The following is a 25,872-nucleotide window of genomic DNA, read 5'->3' as shown; positions in this document are numbered from 1 at the left end:
CTGCTTATTTTGTTTGGTGATTTCTTTCAGACCTCCAGATTTTCTGACATTTCCTTCTTGGGTTATTTTTCTTCCTGTACTAGCTTTTCTTTTTCTTTTTTCCATTATTTACTGCTGGTTTTTACTTGTGATTTCTTTTCAGGTCTTCATGGTTGGGGACTTTCAGAGTTCAAAATTTCTGGTTTTTATCTTTATAAGTGTTCTGATTTATTTTCATTTGTTGTTGTTCAGATTTTTGTTGTTTTCTAGTTTTGTCCATTCTGGTTTATGCTTGTATATAAAAAAGTTCAAAATATGGAAAGATCTGAAAAGATAATGTGTTGTATTGTATTTGTTTTATTGATTCTTTCCATTTTTTTTGTGTAATTTTTTTTTTTTATTTTCCTCTTTTCGATTCCTTCCATTTGTTGTTGTTCAGATTTATACTGTTTTGTTGCTTGGTTGATGTTGTATTTAAAGATACTACTGTGTTCAAACAAACTATATAATGTAAGAATGTACATTATATATCCAAAGATCTAAAAACAAAAATGTGTTCCAATATATATACTATTTTCAGATCTAAAAAATATGTTCAAACTTCTAAAAAACGTTGTTCAGATTCCAATATATATATTGTTTTCAGATCTAAAAAATGTATTCAAACCTCTATTGTTGTTGTTTAGATTTATGTTGTTTTCTGGTTTGGTCCATGCTAGTTTATGCTTGTATATAAAAATGTTCAAAATATGGAAAGATCTAAAAAGATAATGTGTTGTGTTGTATTTGTTTTCTTAATTCTTTCCATTTTCTTGGTGTAATTTATTTTGTTATCTTTCTCTTTTAGATTCCTTTCATTTGCTATTGTTCAGATTTATGCTTTTTTTTGGCTTGGTCGATGTTGTATTTAAGGATACTATTGTGTTCAAACAAACTATATAATTTAAGAATGTACATTATATATTCAAAGATCTAAAAATAAAAATGTGTTCCAATATATATATTGTTTTCAGATCTAAAAAATGTGTTCAAACCTTTAAAAATGTTGTTCAGATTCCAATATATATACTATTTTCAGATCTAAAAAATGTGTTCAAACCTTTAAAAAAAGTTGTTCAGATTTATGCTGTTTCTGGCTTGGTTGATATTGTATTTAAGGATACTACTGTGTTCAAACACTGAAAAACATAAAGAAAATCATGATATATTTTCAACCCCATGAACTAATCACAGTCAAACCAGATGAGGTAATCACAGTCAAACCGGATCACACAGTAAAAAGCTAAGTAAATAAAATTTGAGTTAGTGTTTTGAACACAAAAAGAACAGGAACAGAAGGTCCAAAACATCTTTCATTGATAATTTTGTACCATCATGGTTTTGATACACTAACAACATAAAGAAGACCATGATATATTTTCAACCAGATGAACTAATCACAGTCAAACCAGATGATATAATCACAGTCAAACCAGATGATATAATCACAGTCAAACCAGATCAAGTAATCACAGTCAAACCAGTAAATCATAACACAACATGCTCAATTTATAGGAGGAGTATGCATAAACCCACAACTCTAGAAATTAAATAAATATTTATATAATTCCTAGAGCCAAACAGTGATAAGAAGAAGCAAAACATATCTGAGACTCGGGCTTGTGTTTTTCAACCCTCTGATACATATCCATGGATGATTCCAGAATTGCCAATTTTTTTATGAGAAGCCCTAGCCCTACAAAAAACAAACTAATAAGTTTTAAAAAAAAAAAAACCACTAGGTGAATCACAAAAGGTTTCACTTTTGGTTGTCTCTTCACTTATCCTCTAAATCTCTTCAGTTTGTTGGGTAATATTACAGTGCTAAGATGTTCACATTCTTATAATTGAAATCACAACAAGAACCCTTCATAAGCTCCAAAACAGAACAAACAAAGCAGGCACACGTAGACAGAATTAAATAAATTCTTAAAACATTTGTAGTGATGGAGCACAAAATCATAAGTAACCAAAAACAAATCACGAGGTGAATCACAAAAGGTTTCACTTTCTGTTGTCTCTTCACTTATCCTCTAATTTTCTTCAGTTTGATATTACAGTGTTAAGATGTTCACATCCTTATAATTGGAATCACAGCAAAAACCCTTCATAAACTCCAGAACAGAACAAACATAGCAGGCACACACAGACAAAAATAAATAAATTCTTAAAATTTTTGTAGTGATGGAGCACAAAATCACAAGTAACAAGAAACAAATCACCACATGAAAAGCTCAAAAACAAATAAAACCTAATTCCTATAGCCAAAAAATAACAAGAAAAAAAATATAGCAAAAATAACTAAAAAATCAACCGCAAAAATTGAGCAAAAAAAAAAAAAAAAAAAAAAAGGGAAGCAAGTATATGGAGAAACCTAATACCCCAACCATTTTTTTTAAACAAGAAAAAAAGGAGAGACAAAAACTCCACATCATGGAAAATTCCGAGTCATAAACTCTAGCCACTGAGACCAAGCAGCTAAATAAAATAATATCAATAATTTTAAAACAAACAACAAAGTGGGTGTTTATACATGAGCACCATTCAAGTAGCTTAGATCGTGACCAGATTGAAGAAAAGGGGGAGCTTTCGATCTGCTGGGCCACTATCTTTCTCTCTCAAAGAATAGAGTTTTTAGAGAGAGAAAGCTTCCTCTTTTTTTCTTTTAGAGAGAGGAAGTGAGAGAGATCCCAATAAGAAATCTTGACACAAACAAACGACTTTCCTTGCTTTTGTTATAGATATTAAAATATATATTCCTACGGCATTGACAATTTAGAGTATCATTTTAGTCTTGATCTGTTGGTGTTTGCGAAGAACAAAAAATAACATTTTTTTCTTCATAGCTAAGAGGTAAAAATCGTAGATCTAAATAATATATGCACAAAAGAGGAAAAATATGAAGCGAGTTGAACTAAAGAAAATATTGTATCCGCTATCTTCTAAAACCAATAGGCATGAGAGAGAGAGAGAGAGAGAGAGATACACATTGACGATTAGTGGAAGCCATCTTCATGCTATTTGTTCGAGGACAAAAAGCATGGAGGTCAAACTGAAAATGGAGATCAACGGAGCCATTTTTATTGCATTTTCAACAGAGAGAGGGTTAGGGATTGGATTGTCTGTTTTGGTTCGAAAGAGAGAGGGGGTGGGGGGGTTCGTGAAGGAGTGGAAGAGGAAATGAGATGCTAGGGTTCATGAGGATTCTCAGAAAATGGTGAAGGTATTAGGGTTCGTGAAGGAGAGGGAATGGAGCAGGGGTGGATCCGAGAGAGGTGAGAAGGGAGTGAAATGGGAAAGGCGTGTGCGGCACGGGGGGAGGGGGGGAGAAAAAGATAACGTTTTTACCCTTAATTCAAAACGGCAGTGTTTAGGGAGAGGGGCTGGGTTCCCCTTTGGCACATTGGCTGGGCCCTTCATACACACACCATCGGCCCAACAATAATAAAACTCATCCAAACACTACACACAACCCACCAGCACAAAATGCCTAATCCGAAAAGCCAAAATAAAATATAATAAAACACCTTAACACAAAATACACAACAATTTTTGCAATAGTACAATAAAATAATGAAAACTATTATAATAATAATAAAAAATTGAAATTAAAGAGCCGATAATAATATAAAATATTATTAGAAAATTAAAATTTATATAATATATTATTGTGACAAAACAGGAGAAGTGTAAAACAAATTCTTGTGTCCCCATTGGGTTTGGGATTAATGAGAAAATTTTGAATAAAATACTAGGAACAAGTTTTAAGAGTGGTTTAAATTTTTTTGCATCATTCCAAAATGTTTGCAAAAAACATATTCGAACAATCTTTTTGTACATATTCTAAATAAGTATAAAAAATTCGAACCATGCTTATAATGTTTCTTCTTTATTTTTTCTTAGCTTTGTCGTTAATCTCTTTCTCTTTGATTACATAATAAACATTTTAGCCTTTCAACTTTCCTTATTTTACTGTAGTAGTATAATTATGACTTTTTGCAAATAATGGTTTTTTTGAATTTGTTAATTTGCTCCATTATTAAAAAAAATATATATATTGTAATGATAAAACCAAAAACACTTAGGACATTCTTCATTTCCAAAAAAAGAGAATATAATTTAATATATTTTATTTATTTTTTTTTATCTCTTTTAAGGGAGGAATGTTCTTAGTGTTTTGGGAATTGTTGTTATGATAAGTTTTGTTTTTGCTAAAAAATGTAATAAATATGCCAAATTCTAAATCTTCTTTTCCTAAGTATTTTAGTAAAATAAAATAATGGAAGCCATAATAATAATAATAATAATAATAATAATAATAATAATAAAAAATTAGAATTAAAGAGCCAATAATAATATAAAATGTTATTAAAAATTGAAGGATATATGATTTAGAATTTCTATTTCATTCTTTATAAAAAAAAAAAATTAAGAAAACAAAGAAAAAACATATGATATTTACAACCAGCAAACGGCGAATGGAAAATCTTTTCGAACCATCTAATGTCATGTTTTGATCAAATTTATCATTTGATCAATACCATCTATAGTTTTTTGTAAATTCTTCGCCGTGAAAGGCTATGGATTTTTTGAATTTGTTAATTTGCTACATTATTAAAAAAAAAACAAAATTTATATTGTAATGATAAAACCAAAAACACTTGGACATTCTTCCTTTCCAAGAAAAGAGAATATAATTTAACATTTTTTTATTTATTTTTATCTCTTTTTCTTTGCAAGGGAGGAATGTTCTTAGTGTTTTGGGACTTGTTATAAAAAGTTTTGTTATTGCTAAAAAATGTAATAAATATGTCAAATTCTAAATCTTTTTTTCCTACGTATTTTAGTAAAATAAAATAATGGAAGCCATAATAATAAAAATAAAAATAAATTGGAATTAAAGATCCAATAATAATATAAAATGTTATTAAAAATTGAAGGTTATATAATTTAGAATTTCTATTTCATTCTTTATAAAAAAATATATCTATATATAATTATGTGACTGTGGCAAAACATGAGAAGTGTAATAAAATTTGTTGTGTACCCATTGGGGTTGGGATCAATGAGAAATGTTTGAGTAAAATAATAGAAAATAATTTTAAAAGTGGTTTAAATTTTTTTTGCATCATTCCAAAATGTTTGCAAAAAACATATCTGAACAACCTTTTTATACTTATTCTAAACAAGTATAAAAAAAAATTCGAACCATGCTTATAATGTTTTTTCTTTATTTTTTCTTACTTTTGTCATTGATCTCCTCCTCTTTGAGTACATAAAAAACGTTTTACACTTTCGCCTTTCCTTATTTTTGGTGCAGTAATATAATTATCACTTTTTTCAAAGAATGGTTTAATAAATATTTTAAATTATAAAATTAGTTAGTTACTAGCATATTTGAAATTCTAACTGATCAAATGTTCTAATTGTGATTACTTGATTGATAGGAAACTTTTGTTATATATATAAATATAAATTGATAGCAAAGATATGACGGTTGAAAATGGGGGTCGACACTACTATACAATATGTACAATAATCTAGAAGAGATCGGATCTCCAAATAAAGATGAAACACGACTAAATTAAAATAATAAGTTTAGTCGTGAGAAAAAAAAATTGTTTATGAATATACAGATTAGAGCACATATGGTATTTACAACCAGCAAATTTTTCATTTGAATTATACTATTTATATATATTTTTTTTTTTTTTGTAAATTCTTTGTCGTGAAAGAACATGATTTTTTTTGAATTTGTAAATTTACTACATTATTAAAAAGACCAAAATTTATATTGGAATGATAAAACCAAAAACAATTCGGATATTTTATTCAAATCCTTTTTTTTAATCTCTTTTTCTATGCAAGGGAAGAATGTTCTCAGTGTTTTAAGAATTGTTATCACAAGTTTTGTTATTGCTAAAAAATGTAATAAATATGCCAAATTCTAAATTTTTTTTCCGAAGTATTTTAGAAAGATTTTGGTTTTTTTTTCATTGCTTTATTTATGACTGAAAAATTAAAAACTTTAAGGTTAATTGCTTAATTTGTTTCAAAATACTAATTTTGGTTTCTAATTGCTTAATTTGTTTCAAAAAAGTTTAAAATCTTTTTTCCTAAGTATTTTAGAAAGATTTTGGTTTTTAATTGTTTAATTTGCTTAATTTTCTTAAATTATTGATTGAAATCAACTTTTTTATAAAATATATACTATTTTTTAAAAATAATTATTTCACCGAACTAGGCAAACGTGCTTTGCCAGTCATGTATCACTTCAATGACAAAATCAAAGACCGACTTGTGCTTTCTCACAAACGGTTGAACATACAAATGAATCTGCATTCTATCCATCCTATATCTACCCAAAAAAATCCAGAAGAATTTACAGTACCTCTGTAAGGTGAAAATAGATTTACTGTTTGATGATGTACATATGCATATATATGTGCACGTATGTATAAATACCTTTAATCAGAAAACTTCATCAGCACTGAAAAATCACGGTCTCACCGAAGATCGACTACGTCAAACTTCAAATTCGGGTTCATATATACATGTGAACAATGCTCATAAATTGGGTTTCCATCAGGTGTCTCTTCGTGGGGATGAAAGCCACGCTGTTGGCAATTTCGAATCATGGACACACCGGCTGGATCAGAGAGATGAAATATGCCATGTGGACTGCAGTAGCATGGGATATATATTAGCATGCCAACTAGTAAAAATACAACCAAGATACATAAGAGTGCCGACTATTTATCCCCTTTGATAATCTTGCTCTCTCAATATATAATCTAGTGAGTAGTGCCGTTAAGCTGCAGTTTTCGTTTCCAAACAATAGACCACAGGTTAGCAGATCTTTAAATCAGCATCAAAGGAACGAAAATATAGAGTTCCAGTGGTTGCCTTGCCAACGGTCAGGATTAACACACCGTAAGTCCAACCAGAAATTGTATCTAGACGTTGTTTCTAATATTGATATTGATTACAAAATTTTGCTTTGCTATTATATATTCTAAGCAGAGATTGTGTTTCTTCATACAGAATGTGTTTGATATGATAATTGATAGATGATAGACGAAAACCAACCTCGAAGTATCTGTAGGGGCCATAACAATCGCAATTGCTTCTGGTAGCATAACCTACACAATGACACCACAAAGAAATCCGTTCGGCAGAGTAAAAACACATAATAACAACAGGAAACTGTGGGAAATGAAACAAATATGCGAATCTAAAAGCGGTTGAACCGGTTGGTGGAGAAAAAAAATTCACCAAATAACTAATGCCAATGTCTGCAATTGCAATTTCACCATTTGTCTGTTTTGCTTACACCTCCAAATAACTAATGCTCTTAGTTTATATATTTTCATCGCTACCCTCTCTTCATGAATGCTTCAAGAACCAAGTATTTAGCAGATATTTGTCATTATCCCTAACAAGTTTCATGCTAATGCAACCATCGCTTACTCATCAAAATAACCCGCCCACCACATACCTAATGCATTCAAGAAGATTGAAAATACAATTGTTGGACAGGCAACAAAAGACATGGTTGTTGAGCCAAGTGGCATTAAAGGATCCATGTAGATGGTTCCAATAGTTGGTATTAAAGTTGCCTTTATAAAGATAAAAGAATATTACAAAATAGAAAGGATGGAAAAAGGAAAAAGAATGAATGAGAAAGAAAAGAAAGCATTGACCCATGCTCCAGTAAAACTAAAACACTTTGCAACTTATTGCAACACTACAAAAACTTTAAATTAAAAAATAATGAATGTGCAACTGACTTTAAAGCCAAAAGCTGTCAAAGCCAAGAAAAGTACAAGTGATACCATTTGTTACCTGGTAGGAGTAATGAGTGTGCAGATCTACTGATGACATGAAGCAGGTCTGTGATGGGTGTGTCTGACATCACATTAGTAGCACACATAGTCAATACGTCAAACAACTGCCTATAACAAACATTATAAAACTATAGGAAAAACATAGAAGGTTGAGGGAGGAAAATGAGATCACTTAATCTACGAGTTGTTGGATGCAAAAGTTTGGCTTTTCAAACAATCTGCATTTCTCATGATAAATTTTTTTCTTTACAATATCAACAGTAAAAGTAAGGCATATCAACTCATAAACAAAGTACAAACAGTTTTACTACTCCCAAATAATTTCAGTTGAACCAAGAAAGGGGAGAAAAAAGGATGGCACCTATAAGAGTGAGCCCCTAACTTAAAGATGGTTCTGATATTTACATGACATGTTTTTTTCATGGGACTGAGTTTATCCAGACTCATAAAAAAAGGATGATCCGGGCAGCTATCTGATTTTTTTTTTTAAAATATAATGTAAAGCTATAGACATACCAACATGATCATCATTTGTAAGCAAAACATGAGAAAAATGACAACACTAGTCCCTCCCATTACAGCAAGTGTACATGGAAAGCACACGCGTTGAGGATTGTATTCAATATTTATAAGCATAAGGAAAACAGAACTAGATAATCCCCAACTGACTTCATACCTATTACTTCAAAAAGAGAACATCAACAAAAAGTGTAAAACCAGTGAGGTCAACAGCCTGCTCACAACCCTAAAAATAATATTATATATTCCAATAATTTAAATTTTTTGTCGAATCAACATTCCAATAGTTCAGAGCAGAGATAATAATGAGCATGCAAAACTTAATGAGAAGTAATGCTAACAACAACTGGGCATCGGAGTATTCACACACTTACGTGGATCCAACCAAGCTGAAAGAGCGATAATTTGTCTTGAACTTCAAATATTTCTTCCTCATTCAAAGTCTGACACTGAACATGCAGGGAGTTTAACACATAAATACAACCTGTATTTATCAAAAGGTCATGGGTTCGACTCCCACTGTGGTTATATGTCTATACTTATAAAAAAGAAATAAATACAGGTTGTACAGAATAAAAATTCTGCCAATATAAAAACTGAGACTACACAGAAAAAAAGACAAACTGCTTTCCGCAGGCATCAGCAGCAGGGAAATGTTATATTCATTTTCTTATATGAGAATGTTATAAAAGTTTTTTCGAATTAGAAGAATATGTTAGTGAGAGGAATGTATATAATTAAGGTGTGAGAGAGGCTACTTATGAAATCTAGCCTCCTATTTTCTCTCTATATTTTCATGATGGTAAAGCAACGGGTTTAGGGTTTAGCTCTTTGTTCTAATTTTCCCTCTCTCCCTCCCTCTCTCTCTCTCTCTCTCTCTCACACACACACACTCACACATTTGATATAACTGATAGTGAAGTAGAAAAATATTGGGCTTAATGCCCCTGACTGGGGGTAGATGGCACCGATATCAACGTCATCACTATGATATCGTCAACTTTGCCATCAGTTCCGTCATCGTCGGTGGTGGTGTGTGCATGGCAGAACAAGAATTGTGGTTGCCATAGTGGACTTTTCTTCTTCATCCCCAATTATTGTCTTCATCCCCCTTGTCTTGCCACGAAGGGGTTTTGGGTGTGTCTGCTACGTTCACATATTGGGTTCCATTGGAACCACAAACTTGTAGGGTTCAACTAGTGGATATTCTTGGAACTTAATATAATCTTGTTCTTCAATGCTACTTCACTAGTGCTGATCTCAAGTTTGTTTGAATCTACTCCATAATTTACGGATGTTCATCTTTACGTGATTATACTTTGGGACTTAATACCCCTGACTGGGGGTAGATGGCACCATCAACATCATCATCACTATGATATCTTTGTCAACTCTGCCATTAGTTCCGTCATTCTCGGTGGTGGCATGCATGGCAGAATAAGAATTGCGGTTGCCATAGTGAAAATTTTCTTCTTCATTTCCCTTTTCTTGCCACCAAGGATTTTAGGGCATGTCTGCTACGTTCACATATTGGGTCCCAATTATCATAAGCTTGATCTCCGTGCTGGTATATGTGTCTTTCTTGGTTATTCTAAAAGCCAAAAGGGTTACTCCCTGGACATAGATATGGGTTGCTGAACCACTAACTTGTAGGGTGCAACTTGTGGATATTCTTGGAACTTAATATAATCCTGTTCTTCAATGCTACTTGTGCCAATCTCAAGTTTGTTCGAGTCTACTCCATAATTTACAGATGTTCATCTTTGCATGATTATACTCTTGAGCCAATATCTCACCGGTCTCAATTCCAATTCCATATTTTTTTTTATAGGTAATCAAGAAGTTTTATTCATAGAAGTAGGCAAAACCCAAGTACACAGGGAGTATACATGAGAATAACCTAATTAGAGTTTACAATCAAAAGGAGAATATCATGGACATTTAGCCCATTACAAACAATGGCCCCCACCCCCATAAGAACAAAGTTTTAAAAAAGAAAACTTTAAGCTCATCCATTATCTCTCATGGTCTTCGAAGTTTCTATCATTTCTCTCCCGCCAAATACACCAACACATACATATAGGAACCATTCTCCAGATTGCTACCACTCGTGAGTTGCCTCAGGGGCCTCTCCAGCATGCAAGAAAATCCACTAGGCTAAGAGGCATGATCCATGACAATCCGATTCTCGCGAAAAATCATCCCACATAGTCCTAGCCTCCTCGCAGTGTAAAAACAAATGTTATAACGATTCACCATTCTTCTTATCAAATTGGTCTGAATACCTCTTTCCATTGTTTTCCTTCATTTATATAGAAAAGGGTTACAACCGAGCACTATTTGTTCAGGGTGATTCCAGAGATTAATTGTTGCTGGTTTTACTGTACATGCTATCTATTTAGTTTACTGTACACGTTATCTATTTACATGTTAAGTCTATTTACAGCCAAGCTATTTATCTGCTATACTATCTAGATATAGAAAGCATCTCTATAAAAGTATCTCTGTAACATCCTCCCTCAAATTGATGCTGGTGGATCAAGAAGTATCAATTTGTCAACTAAGAACTGATGCCGGTGCCGAGAAAGAGCTTTAGTGAATATGTCTGTAGTTTGACGTTCAGTGGAAATGTGAGGGAGAGTAATCACATGTTTGTCAAAGGATTCATGTATAGAATGACAATCGACTTCGATATGTTTCGTACGCTCATGGAAGACAAGATTACCGGCGACCTAAATAGCACTGATATTATCAGCATGAAAATGAGTGGGATGTAGCTGAGGAAAATCAAGTTCACCCAATAACCCAAGAAGCCATGTGATCTCAGAGCATGCAGAAGACATAGTACGATACTCAGACACAGTAGAGGACTTGAAAACTCTGTCTTGCTTCTTACTCTTCCAAGAAATGAGTGCATTGCCTAAGAACATGCACCAGCCAGTAACAGAGCGACGAGTGTCTGTACATCCGACCCAATTAGCATCACTATACCCCCACCAATTGTAAGGAAGATTCTTTAGGAAAGAACAACCCGCGTATAGAGGTGCCATTTAGATATCGGATAATGCGACAGACAACGGCTAAATGAAGATGTCGGTGAGCCTGCATAAATTGACTAACTTGCTGTACAGCGAAAGAAATGTCAGGACGAGTAATCGCCATATGTCAACAAGGATGGATCTGATAGAAGCTCCCCTTCTTCCTGATGAAGCTTAAGATTTACCTCCAAGAGAGTAAAAACAGAGTTACCCGATTGGATACCACCCAATGAAATAACGTCTTGCGTGTATTTGTGTTGGTGTAACAACGTACCAGTTGGAGTAAGTTGTACCTCAAGGCCAAGAAAGTATTGCAGGGGACCAAGATCTTTTATGTGAAAAGAAGCCTTGAGATGCTGTTGTAATCAGTGTTTTAAATTTCGTACCGTACCGGTCGGTACGGCCGAAATTTTTCTTTTCGGCCGTCCGGCCGGTACAGGTACTATATCTGTTCCATACCGGCCAAAATACCGGTCATACCGGCCGGTACCGGTTGTACCGGCCTATATTTCGGCCAGTACCGGCCAATATTTCGGCCTGTGTTTTTTTTTTTTTTTCATTTTTTCAAACTACAAGCTTATTTTTTAACTCCCAATTCAGATTAGACTATTTATAATTTTTATATATATGTATTTATATATAATTTATTTATATATAGACTATTATTTTAGAATATATATTTATATATATAATTTATTCATATATCGACTATCCCGAAACGTTATCCCGAAACGGTACCGGTACTGAAATATTTCGTTTCAGTGCCTTGACCGGTACGGCGTCCGGTACGGCGTCCTGTACGGTATTCAAAACATTTGTTGTAATTGCTTAATTAACTCAGTATCGAAGCCAATGATCACAATGTCATTGACATATACGAGAAGTAATACGATTCCTGCAGAAGTCTTGCGAAGAAAAAGAGAGAAATCAAACAGACTCTGAGTAAAATGAAAAGCAAGCAGGTTAGAGCGAAATTTATCAAACCATGCATGCGGAGCCTGTTTCAGTCCATACAAGGATCGGTGTAGCCGACAAACCTCTGAGGAAGGTGTAGCAAACATGCCGGGAGGTGGGTACATAGAGATTTCTTCCTTCAAATCCCCATGTAGAAAATCATTCTTCACATCCATCCGCCGGAGAGACCATCCTTGTGACGCAGCAAGTGCTAAGATAGTCCACACAGTAGTCATTTTGACAACAAGTGCAAATGCTTCTTCATAATCAATACCATACTCCTGTCGGTTCCAAAGAGCCACGAGACGGGCCTTATATCTGTCCAGTGAGCCATCAGCTCGAAACTTGACTAGGTACACCCATTACACCCATTTACAACCAATAGGTTTGACATCAGAGAGACAAATTATAAGGTCCCAAGTATGATTGTCTTGAAGAGTTTGGATTTCCTCTTGCATGGTCTGCTGCCAACACGCTTGGGTGGATGCCTGGGTATAAGAGTGAGGAACAGAAATAGTGTCGAGAGTGGCAGTAAGCGAAATGTGAGGAAAACCATACCTATCTGGTGGATGTGTAACCCGAGTGGAGTGCCAAGGTATAGGAACCGCAAAATCAGATGACGAATCAGTGTTTGGAAGGGGCATTGAAGAAGGGGAAAGACGTCAATGATACACCATACCTGGTTGAAATCTCTTAATAGAAGAAGACACATCATCAAAAGCGGGAAGAAGATTAATAGGAGGATCATAATTTACCAGACTGAAAGAAATATTGATTTTCGAAGAAAATCACATTCCGTGAGATTCGGGATTTATTTGCATGAGCATCATAACAAACAAATCCTTTTTGAATAGGACTTTATCCCATAAAGGCACACGTGACAAACTGTGCAGCAAGCTTGTGACACTCAACAGGTGGTAGATAAACAAAACAAACACACCCAAAGGTATGAAAGGATTGATATTTAGGAGATATGCCAAATAATCGAAAATAAGGAGAATCATAATCTAGAGTAGTAGTAGACAAACGATTAATCAAACAGACAGCAGTAGATAAAGCTTATACCCAGAACTTAGAAGGTACAAAAAAATCAATCAACAAAGTACAGACGACATCTAAGAGACGATTTTTACGCTCAACGACTCCATTTTGTTGAGGAGTATAAGGACAATAACGCTGGAAAATGATCACCTTTTGCTGAAGAAAAGTTTGAAAAGAATGAGACATGCTCCCCCTTGAGTCAGAGCGTAAAGTTTTGATACAAGCACTGAATTGTAACTCAACAAGGGCAACAGATTTTTGAAAGACAGAAAACACATCAGCTTTAGAACGGAGAATATATCCAGGTGAATCGACTATAATCATCGATAAACGTCACAAAATAATGATACTGACCATGAGAAATAACAGGACTCACACCCCAAATGTCAGTATGCACAATCTCAAAATAGTTAGAAGTACGACTACCATATGCAGGAAAAGGTAAAGTTTTAATTTTACCAAAACGACAAGTAGCACAATCAAAAGATATAGGAGAAAAAGAAAAGGAATTTTTATTGCCCAAAAAACCATGTTTCATAAGATGAGTCAAGACAACAGAATTAGGATAACCTAATTTCTTATGCCAGACTTCATTAGTATTGGCAGTAGCCGTACAAGCAAGAGAAACAACATTAAGAATAGAAAACTATAAGGGAAATAAACGTCCTATTTTAGGCCCCTTCGTGATCACCGTCCCGGACACCTGATCCTGCACAAGACAACCACCATGAGAAAAGTGAACATCACATTTATTATCTACCAATGTCCAATAGAAATCAAATTGGTAGACAATCTAGGAGAGACAAAAACATTGCGAAATGAAGAGCCCAAATTACTAATAGCAGTAATAGGAAGAGTACTGCCATCAGCGATTTGAACATTTTGCGTGCCTCTATACTTACAAACATCATGAATACCTTTGGGGACGATTGAGTGACGTGGCACGAGGGTTTTCTCTCTCTAATTTTCGAAAGGGAATCTAGGTTTTCTATGGGAGGTATTCAGAAACTGCCGACAAGCACCAAACTGCACTACCCAGAACAGGATCATGGCAAACCACCACAGACGTAGCCGACCACCACACAGCCACCCATAGAAGGAGTCAACCGCCACAGAAACTGCCGTTTGCCACAGAAATGGCCAATTGCCCCACAACTGCCCAACCACCACGAGAAGGCACCAAAAGAAGAAGCCCGCAAGGCAAAACAGTATTCGCAACCCCCAAAATAACTCTGACAGCTACCAAATACTCGAGCCCACAAGTGAAAACACCATAGACAGCTCCAACTCCCAATCGAGAATACCAAAAAAAAAAAAAAGAGAGAGAAACTTGCGGAAACAGCGAGAGAAAAAAATTTCCTCCCGTCGCAACACACCAACACTCAAGGATTAAAACCACAGAGATGAATATCAAAGTAGGGGCTCTGGTACCATATCAAATTGGTCTGAATACCTCTTTCCATTGTTTTCCTTCATTTATATAGAAAAGGGTTACAACCGAGCACTGTCTGTTCAGCGTGATTCCAGAGATTAATTGCTACTAGTTTTACTGTACACCTATCTATTTAGTTTACTATACACGTTATCTATTTACATGTTAAGTCTATTTACAACCAAGCTATTTATCTGCCATACCATCTAGATATAGAAAGCATCTTTGTAAAAGTATCTCTATAACACTTCTTACACATACAACACTAGTCCAACACCATTACCCGGCATTTCCTTGAATTATCTGTGGTGAGGATCTTGTCCATATGAAAAAAGCTGCTTGAAGGAGCTTTTGTCTGCCATATCCTCTTCCATGTTAACATGGTCATTCCAGGGCTCGTTAGAACTTGGTAAAATGATCTGACAATGAAGTTACCTTTCTTGGAGAAGCTCTAGCTCATCTTATCTATGGTACCCTTTGTCATGCTTACGAAATACAATGCCTCATATAACTCTGTGATAGTCTCCAACTCTCAATCTTAGGTTGTCTTAATGAAATCTACATTCCATTGAGGGGAGCCACTAGAAAAGACTAAGAGATCGGTTATCGCTACATCATTTTCTCATGCAAGCTCAAAAATGGCAGGGAAGGTGTCTTGGAGGCTTCGTTCACCCCACCATTTGTCATACCAAAATCTGACACGAGACACGATGCCCACCACAATATGTTCATGTCTCCTCGCCAATTCCATATTTGTTGAGTCCAATCTCTCCTCGCAAAGAGTTGTCACCATAACATCTGACTGCTCCACTTAAGGCGTATACATGTTACCGTTAGAGATAATTGCTTCATCTAATTTGGGTTTGATACAGCTATGGAAATGCAAATTAAGGCCTTGCATCAAAATGAGACTTGGGAACTTGTTGCTTTATGGCCTGTAAACAGACTGATGGATGTAAATGGGTATGCACTGTTAAGTTCATGCGTGATGGCTTCGCTGAAATATGGAAGGCTTGTTGGGTTGCCAGGGGCTACATGGAGCCATATGGTATTGATTACAATAAGACATTTCCTCTATTTGTAAAGATCTCATTACTTCATTACCTAATTTCTTAGCTTGCCAATCTTGATAGGCCCTTGTTTGACTTGGACATTGGAAATGCTTTTTGACATGGAGATTTACATGAGAAAATTTATGTGGAGCAACCACCCAAGTTAATTGCTTTTTGTTTTTTTTTTTTGGGGGGGGGGGGGTATCAAGGTTCTATCTACAAGCTAATAAAGTCTTTGAATGGTCTTAAGCAATAACCAGGGGTCGTATACTTCATATGAAGTTAGTATTGTTAGTCAATACTTGGAGGTTCTTAGTGTTTCACATTTGGAAGCTATCACTCGTATTAAGTATTTGACGAAAGCTCCAGGTCTTGGGATAGTGTATAGCTCAGATGGACATCTCAGGATAGAAGGTTTTACTGATACATATTGGACAGGCCTCTCTAGATAGACGTTCTACTATAGGATATTGTTCTTAGGCAGAAACTTGGTCCCTTGGAAAAGCAAGAAACAGATTGTGGTGGCATATTGATAGACTGACGTGGTTATAATAATTTCTCCAAAAGATTGGATTCACCTCTAACTCATATCCCTTTGTTTTAAGATAACCAGGTCACATTATATATTACATCTAACACATTTGTTTTCATAAAAGAACCAAGGATATTAAGGTTTATTGTCATTTCATTCGAGATAAGATACTTAGTGTAGATATATGATATATCTACACCATCCGTGAAGTCTGGAGACCAGTTAGTTGACATATTCACCATATCTCTATTGTAATCAGTTAGAATGAACTTGTTCCAAGTTGGCTTTGTATGATCTATATGCTCCAGTTTGAGAGGGAGTATTAGAATTAAAAGAATGTGTTAGTGAGAGGAATGTGCAAAAGCATTCATTTTACTATATTTTCAATCTTGATTAAATAATAATGCTTCATTAACAGCCGCAAAATGCACAATCCGAGCACACATGAAATATACAAGACATACACCTATCTAGATAGTGAATATATATTTGCAATCTATATATGGTAAATGTATGAGAGAGGCTACATACAAATTCTAGCTGCCTCTTTTCTCTATGGTTTCAAGCAAATCACATAACAGAAAAATCGTAATTAAAAGATACAATGAAGGGGTGCACCTAGTAATAGTGAAGTTTATACAAGCGCTTTAAAGAAAACCACAATAAAAACAGTTAGTGATACTTGGAAGAAATGAAGAAATATTGGCAAAGGAAGTTCAATTAAATCAGGGATATTTGAAATTATTACTTGACACGATCTCCATTAGCATCGGAGGTTAAGGGCACATCTGCAAAGGGAATAAGACCTAATCTCGGATGGTGATCAAATGTGCAAGAATCTCAAATTCTTCCAAATACCTAAATATTTGATAATTATAACACATACTCAATATTCCTTTAGCATTTTGTTGCTTCAAAGCCAATATATTTGCTTTTGGGGGTGGGGGACTAAGACAAACCTTATAACAACAAACAGAACGCAAACTAACTATGTATTGGAGAGAGAGAGAGAGAGAGAGAGAGAGAGAGAGAGAGAGAGAGAGGGCATAAAGAAGAATATAAATTGATAACCATCTTACCGAATCGGCAGTTGACTCTTGCTTTGGGATTATAAGCGAAGTGATGTGAAAAACCTTGTTTTTCTACAGCCATGCAAAATTGGAAACATAATAAACAATGAGATCAACTTCACTACTAACCTTTTTTCCCCTCTGAATACACTATCATTTTTGTTCTTAAAAGATTTAGTTAGTCATACCAGCAAACCCGCAAGAACACCACATGTCTCCAAATTCTTTTGAGTGTTTGCCCGAGCTAACCTCAAGAAATCTTCCATCATTTTTACAGGCTGCAATATAAATTACATGGAACTAGCATCATTTTCATCAAGAACTAGATGCATATGACCTTTTAAAAGTAAAAAGGAAAAGGAAAAGGAAAAATTATCCTGATGTTTCCAAGAAATAGACAAACGTGTTTTTTGTTTAAACAAGAGTCTGCAGAGAAATCCTACAATGTGTAGATGTTGATATGACTCAGAATTCGGCATCCCATCCTGAGAAGATTTAGCTGGTCCAGGTCTTGGATCAGCAACTTTTGAGGGAGGAATTGGAGTGACGTCCTGCTGCAGTTGAGCAAGGACAGGAGGAATGGAAGGTTGCTTGAACAACTGGAAAGGATCTTCCCTTGATTCATTGATCAACAGAGAGCATGACTCAGTAGGACGTGACCATCTACCATCATCCAAGGAGAGCACTGACTCCATTGTATATCTGTTTCCAGTGGGATTGCCATCTTTTGCTGCCACAAGATCACATTGGCCAGCCTGATTCAGACTATTTCCACGGATGAAATTTCAAATGTTAAGAGCAGCCACAATTTAGAAGGAAGAAACTTGGACGATAAATAGAAAGTAAAATAGTCATTCTTTCAAATTCATTTTGACGCCATGTGAGAGAAGTTTAAAACATAAAAACAAAGAAAGTAACAAAAGTGTGAAGGCATAGCATTCGTTTCTAATAAAATTACAAATACTTCTTACTTATAAAAAGAAAAGTTTGAAGGCATAGCTGAAAATGGAAAACTTCAGCAGAAGTCCTTACCCTGAAGTTTCTGTAGGGTTTAAGTCCATGTTGTTTGGATATTGAACCTGTACACATTACTCTTCATTACTTCATGAAGTTTAGGCCAGAAGAAGAAGAAGAAATATTAATTAGTGTGGACCAAAGAATGAGTTCCACCTTTGTTTCTGCACTAGGTCCTAGCCACTGTCCCCGAAGACCGTTTGGACCAAAGAAAGAGTGTCTAGATAAAGTTTCCTTCTTCGGAGGAGGTAAACTAAATGATCTGCACATTTACAAATATTAATTTTTATGGGTTATCCCCACAGAAACTACAACACTAAAATACGTGGTTTAGCCAAAGGACCAGTTCAAGTTAGAGAATATACAGCCCACTCTCTCTAGATTTCTAGTACACTACAGCATACATAATAATGTTTGTAGCTTGAACAAAACCAAGAACAGATGAACTAAAAGAATGCTCAATGAGAACAGTATAGGAGATTAGAGCTGCCAGAGGATCAACAACTACATAGGATTAACGAAGCATTTCGGAGGTTCACATCAAGGTGAGACACCTTACGGAATCAAATTTAAGGTGGCAGTCTCTTCAGAAATCATCTCACAAGACCAGGAGCAAGTAAAGGTGCTCTTTTGTGGCTTTCGTAGCTTCATTCTCAGAGCATACACTTCTTGCTACCAGTTTCTAATATTTAACTTTTGCCTAGGCATTTTTTTTTTATAAGTAAGAAATTTATTGATCCTCATAATTAGGCAAAGCCCAAGTACACAGGTAGTATACAAGAGAGATATACCTAATCAAAGCCCAATTACCCAGGTAGTATACAAGATAGTAGGTATGTTATATTATAAGGTTATATTATATAACTTTTTAAAAGGATTGGTACTTCCTTAAATGCCAATACGTGGATAGGTAGTAATCAATAGAAGATCACTCAAGTCCTTGCCCATTTCATTTTTTTTTTATTGGCACTAGGTGTCTAGAAATAGGCTCTCGGCAAAGAGTTTCCCGCAAGTGCACCTCGGATAAGTCAAAGGGAAAATCTCCTAGTCCAATGGCCCTTAGAGATTGTTTGCACCCAATGAGATTTGAACCTTAGACTTGGGGGAGCATACCCCCAAGCCCAAGGCCTTTACCACTCGAGCCAACCCGTAGGGGTTTGTCCATTTCGTTGCTCTAACCTTAGCTGTAAGGGTTCTTAAAAAGTGCACATGTAGAATAAAGTAGACGCCCCTACCTACCAACATCTACAATCTGAGCCTTTTATCAGGGCAAAAAATCTCTGGGTCCTATTATAGCTTGTGTTGGGTGAACTGAGCAGGTTCAGAAAGGCCTGTGACAAATGGGCTAAGGGCCTCCCTCTTGAATATGAGGTCTACTATGAGTCAAGTCTCTGATGGACACCTGCACATGATAAACTCAAACCAAAGCCCTTTAAATTGTAGCATCTCATCAGAGTACAAAATTGCTAACCTCAAATTTCATGAATGGGAAGTGCCCTAAATCAGGTTAGCATAGACATACTGATCCAATAGAATTTACTTCAATGCCCTAAAATAATTTGAACTCGTAGTCAAGAGGCCGCAGATGTCATATTCACATGCAAACATATTGGACTTTGTTTAAACAAGAAGTTTTTTCTTCAATTTATAGATACAACAAACATATCTATATGATGTTGCACCATAACCTCTCCCTCTGCCCTTCTTTACCTGGTGCAACGCTACAAAATTTACATAATCACTATAAATTTCCTGTTGTCCTTTATCTTGAAAGCTGGCTATCAAGAATCAACAGAAAACATCCAAAAGCCAACGCAATGGCTCATGTGATAGCATAAAAGGACTATTCATCCCACCATATATAAACTCGTATGCTGCCAGCTCCTCACTTGAACAGATATAAAAGGTAAAAGGGTCCCCCCATTTACGAAGGGCTGATTTTGCATGGTTCAAAGATATTACTGTCCTATATGGGCCTCATGTCTCCAGTCATCATGATAATAGAATCATAATAATAATCTACTTACAGATTTTGGAACTGCTGCTCAATTTGCATGGAATTTGATGATAAACCTTGAGGACGATGATTGTTATATTTCCATGAAGACTGAGGTGCCACACTAGCATACTGCAGCAATGAAAAGAAAAAATTACAGTGCAAAATAAGAATTCTACACTAAAGAGCAAAAAACGTTAGAAATCAAACAAATTGACTGAAGGTATATGAAAAAAAAAAATGAATGTTCCTACAAAGTCCATACAATGTACGAGAAAGCATTAAGACAAAAGAACATTATGACTGAGAAATTATGCCAAAGAAAAAAAAGAAATGGGAAAGAAAACTTCCTAAGCACTGTATTGTCAGATAAATCAAATGACCAGAAAATGAGTACCCATGCAATTATCAGTTAATAATTTCATATAGCTGGGTCTATACCTGCTTCATGTCAATGCTCAAGTAAGAATTTCTATTGACAGCAGCCCACTCTAGAGATGTGTCTGAGCCACGTGAAGTTGATTCTGGGCCATCAAGTTGAGGCAATCTGGATCCAGAATGGGCCTTTTTCAGTTCATCCACTCGACACAGGTACTCTGGCTTCAAAGATTCAGCCTCATCCAGCACTGATGACAATCTCTGCAATGCAAAGAAGAAAAACCACACGGATACATGCGACCATATATTGGACAAACTCAAAAAAAAAAAAAAACTTAGCAATTCTCACCTTCTTATGTTGTGTTCTTTCTTTTGGAAGCAGAACCTGGTAATCTCGATGAAATGGTATAGTTTCAGACACCAAACTGCAGCAAGTTACAAATAAAAAATTTAAAAAAAACTTGTAAATCTAAGACATCATTTTCAGCAACACGAGGAAATACCCACACCAATTTCCTTTCCTTACCTCGAATATCTAAGAAGCATGATATACAAATCTACAACATTCTTCTCCTCCCGATAGATACTAGCCTGAGCGCATTGAACAAAACATAGTAAGCCATTATAGATAAAGGGAATGAAACCCCTATAAATAAAAGGTAATGGTCCCAAAAACCATGCTTCAAAATTAGGCCACACCTAAGCATTAAATCCTCAATATGCCACAGACAATATGGTTAAATATCAGTAACGCACTTTTCTTCTGATAGTAAAATGTCGAGAAACCATATAAACAAACACTTTACAAAGCCATTAAACACCAACTGACAGGTTCACATCCATCTGCCAGTATTAGAAATTGCTTTCTATATTCCATTGGCAGTAAAACTCAGAGGCGATGCTATTGTTTTACTTGCCACTTCAAAAAATTTGCCAATACAGTATAAAACACTCACAGCATGTTATGATTCTAGAAGCATCAAATTCGGCTTGAGTCTTATGTTAGTGGGTTTGAGTCCATGGGATCATGAATTATGTTAGTTGGGTCGCATTTTGAAGTTATGTGTTAGTGGGTCTGTAACTTTAAGTGGGTCACATTGTGATTGAACGTAGGTTGTTGCCTTGGGGCTAATGTCATTGTGTCCGTAGTGGGTCATTCATGTAATTTTCTATTTAAGTTCTTTAAGCATACCAAAATGAAATCAGTAGTTTGCATCCAAGATTTGAGTACTGTTGGAGGCCTTAGGCACCTCGAATTGCCTACAATTGATTAATTCCTTATTATAAAAAATTCATACCATATCAATACATAACAAGTGGTCTCAGAGCCATGTTCCTGCGACATGGGTGAAGGGACTTGCAACACACAACTCTCAGAAGTTGTGGCTAATCTTAAAGGGGAGCTAACCATCTAAAGGATGAACAAGTTCGCCAATGACAATTGTTGGAAACTGTATTGCAGCAACTCGGAAACTGTATTGCAGCAACTCAGCAATCTCACGGCTAGTTATGATCAATTAGCTCTTACCGTGGGAAATGCTAACTCCAGAGAAGGTTCTTCTTGGGGTGGAAGTAGTAATGTGAAGCTCAATGGAAACCCTCTATTTGAAGGACATGGAGGAATTCAGGCTCATACCTTGCGATTGGATTTTCCTAAATTTGATGGAGCTAAGCCCACTGAGTGGATCCTCAAGGCCCAACAGTTTTTTGCCTATTGTAATAACCCTGATGATCACCGGCACCAAATTGCATCCTTCCATATGGAAGGAAAGGCTCTTTCTTAGTATTGCTGGCTCATGGACTCGAGTCCAGTCCACACTTGGGAGGAGTTTGTTTCAGCCCTCAAAATTCGCTTTGGTCCATCGGCTTACGAAGATCCAGTAGAAGCTTTTACTAAGCTCTGACAAGTGTTTAGTGTTAAAGAATATCAAACCCAATTCGAGCTCTTATCTAATCGAATCAATGGACTCACCGAAGAGTTTCGCATCAACACCTTTCTTAGTGGCTAACGTGATGATTTGAGAGTTGTTGTCACCATGTTCCAGCCTACAACTCTTTCGACAGCCTTTGAATTAGCCCGTTTGCAAGAAGAAGAAGTCCTATAGAGAACTCCGCACCACTCCCTACCTAGCCCACCACAACGAACCAACCTGCCCAGTCTTCCTATGCCAACTCCTTTATTAAGACTACATGCCCCTCCACCAGGCCCAAAACCAAGTAATCAAACAAACCCCACCACCAACAACCACAACAAAGGCCAACCTTACCTGTTAAACGAATTACCCCAGCTCAGATGCAGGAGAGAAGGGATCGAGGCCTTTGCTATTACTGTGATGAAAATTTTCAACCCGGACATCGATGCAATAGGCCAATAATTTATTTGCTGGAAGGAATTGAGGAGGACACATCTCAGGAGTACATGGATGGCAATGGAACTTGGGAAGATTTTGGATGAGCTTTGGTGGAAACTTTCTTGACCTTGTGGACAAAGGTCTTTTGAAGAGGGGGAGTATGTTATGATTCTAGAAGCATCAATTTCAGCTTGAGTCTTATGTTAGTGGGTTTGTGTCCGTGGGATCATGAATTATGTTAGTTGGGTCGTGTTTTGAAGTTATGTTTTAGTGGGTTTGTTTCTTTAAGAGGGTCACATTGTGATTGAACGTGGGTTGTTTCCTTGGGGCTAATGTCATCATGTCCATAGTAGGTCATTCATGTAATTGTCTATTTAAGTTCTTTAAGCGAACCAAAATGAAATCATCAGTTTGCATCCAAGATTTGAGTACTGTTGGAGGCCTTAGGCACCTCAAATTGCCAACGATTGATTAATTCCTTATAATTATTCAAATTTCATACCATATCAATACATAATACAGCAACGAAAACCCTGGAGCAGCAGATTTCCATAGTGAAATAGAATTAAAATCTCACAAGGCCATCTAATTTGATAATCAGCATGCAATAATTCAACCGAAGTGACCATTAAATTGAAATTGAGATTAGTAAAGCACACACTTAAAAAAGTTCGATTACAGATAAATGAGAGAGAATTGAACGAACCTGTTTGAGAAGATTATCGGCGATCCGATAGTAATTACGGAGAGGAATCCGGTTGTCGACCTGGACTGTCCGAGCCACCAAGTCCACGTTGACATTCATCTTTCTCCGAAGGCAGTGAGGAAAATGCCAGTTCTCTGCAACTCAGATTGAATTCCCAGAAAAGGCACACGAGTCCCTCTCTCCTCTCTCTCTCTCTCTCTCTGAGCGACAATAACACTGCCTGACTTCTAGTGATTTTAGAAGAAATTTGAAAAAATATATCATTAGATTATTATTTTTTAATATTATTATTATTTTAAAATTTTAAAAAGTTAAATTCTTTACTATATTTTATATGTAAATTTAAAAAAATTATAATAATGATATAAGATGATATGAAACAATTTTACTATCTAATGGAACATACATAGTTTATATCTTAGACTTGGAGAATGAATAAAAAAAATATTCACAATTTATAATAAAAGTAATGTTAGATATAATTATATTTTATATAATATTGGTCTACTTTATTGGAAAAAAGTGATGCTCATTATTAAAAAAAATGAATTTTTTTATGTATATTTTAAATTTATCTATTTTTTTCAAAATGAGTGTACAAGTTTTACACATTCTAAAACTATAGTACTGTATAAATAATTTTCATTTCTTTCAGATTTTTTCTATCACCTATTAAAATAAGATATAAGAAAATTTTGGTAAGCATAAATAGTACATAAAAGATAAACTACATATAAAATTCTCTTATACTCTCACAATTCTATCAAATTCCTAATTATTCTTAAACATGGATTTAGTCACATTCTCTAAAACCCTAATTCATTTCCATCACATTCCTGTAAATGTAAAAAACGTAAAATAGTATTAGATTTAACGAACAAAACACTAGGTTAATGCACATTAATTAACACTATGCTAATTATATTAGAAGATTTATCTTAGTCCTAAGATCAAAAATCGAAGTGGTTAGGGTGCTCAGAACTACTGTCCTTAATGGTTGCATTGGATTAATTTGAAATATATATATATATATATATATATATATGTTAAGACAGGTTGGATGTATCCAATAAAAAATTAGAATTGGATATTGTTTAGTTGAAAGAGTGGAAATATGCATAAATTGCTCTATAAACACATCTTACTGATTAAACCCACACCTTTTTTCTACTAGCCTACACTTCAAGGCATTGGAGGTTGGATATTGATCTACCAATATGCACAAGAAGGACCAAAAATAGGACATTCCAAAATCCACTTTGGAAGATTATGGACCGCATTGCATAATTACAACTGTAAGGTATCTGCCTCATAGACTAGCCATTCTTCAGCTTCCTTACTCCCAAATTATCTAGATAGGCCAAAGATATCAATCCAGGAAGTCAACCTCTGAAGATCAAGTTGTCACTATAGTTCAAGCTGGTCAGTTAATGTTTTCTTTTTTTATTGTTGTACAACGATTTCATATCCCACAATTCATGGGATTATATTTAAAGTCTTATGTGTATATATTATACAGTCTTGTACTATCAAAGTGAACAAGAGACAATACTCTGTTTTATAGTTTTAGAGCCATTATTGACAAACGTCGTTCTCTATTTTTTTTCTCTCAACTGTCTTTGTCTTCAGCCAGTTCTCAAACGACTTCATCTTCTATCTCTCTTCCCAATATTTGTCACCATCTTACCATAAATCTCACATGTCAAAACTATCTACTGTGGAAAGCACAACTCCTACCCTATCTCAATGGCCAGCGTCTTTATTCCTTTGTTGATGGCTCTCGCCCCCCACCTCCACCCATGATTGCCACCTCTACTTTCGACATCACTTCTCCCACCTTAACCCTTAATCTAGAATATATTGCATGGTATCAACAAGATCAGCTCTTGCTCTCTGCCATTGTTTCTTCCCTTTTTGAAGAAGT

The 25,872-nt window shown here is 35.3% G+C and overlaps 1 protein-coding gene across 3 annotated transcripts; it reads right to left on the bottom strand.

Annotated features, from left to right (window-relative positions):
- Positions 1-6,272: 6,272 nt before the first annotated feature.
- Positions 6,273-24,171, bottom strand: LOC121266123 (AMSH-like ubiquitin thioesterase 3). Of its 3 annotated transcripts, none has more exons than XM_041169866.1 (15): positions 23,949-24,171; positions 21,418-21,482; positions 21,241-21,316; positions 20,955-21,152; positions 20,545-20,645; positions 18,674-18,779; positions 18,536-18,582; positions 17,947-18,268; positions 17,692-17,781; positions 17,513-17,575; positions 8,759-8,833; positions 7,864-7,926; positions 7,108-7,160; positions 6,484-6,699; positions 6,273-6,376 (listed from the first exon to the last, which is right to left on the bottom strand). In XM_041169866.1, the coding sequence occupies exons 1-14, from the start codon at positions 24,045-24,047 to the stop codon at positions 6,525-6,527; spliced, it is 1,533 nt and encodes a 510-aa protein (XP_041025800.1). In that variant the 5' UTR covers positions 24,048-24,171; the 3' UTR covers positions 6,273-6,376; positions 6,484-6,524. The 3 variants fall into 3 exon arrangements, with proteins under 3 accessions (XP_041025800.1, XP_041025805.1, XP_041025792.1); XM_041169871.1 differs by having other exon boundaries at positions 6,273-6,370; XM_041169858.1 differs by lacking the exon at positions 6,273-6,376 and having other exon boundaries at positions 6,415-6,699.
- Between the last annotated feature and the right edge of the window lie 1,701 nt (positions 24,172-25,872).

The sequence above is a fragment of the Juglans microcarpa x Juglans regia genome, chromosome 1D, assembly GCF_004785595.1.
Source record: "Juglans microcarpa x Juglans regia isolate MS1-56 chromosome 1D, Jm3101_v1.0, whole genome shotgun sequence".
Taxonomy (NCBI): Eukaryota; Viridiplantae; Streptophyta; class Magnoliopsida; order Fagales; family Juglandaceae; genus Juglans; species Juglans microcarpa x Juglans regia.
Note: the sequence above shows the minus strand (reverse complement) of the source record. Positions and strands in the feature narration are given on the sequence as shown.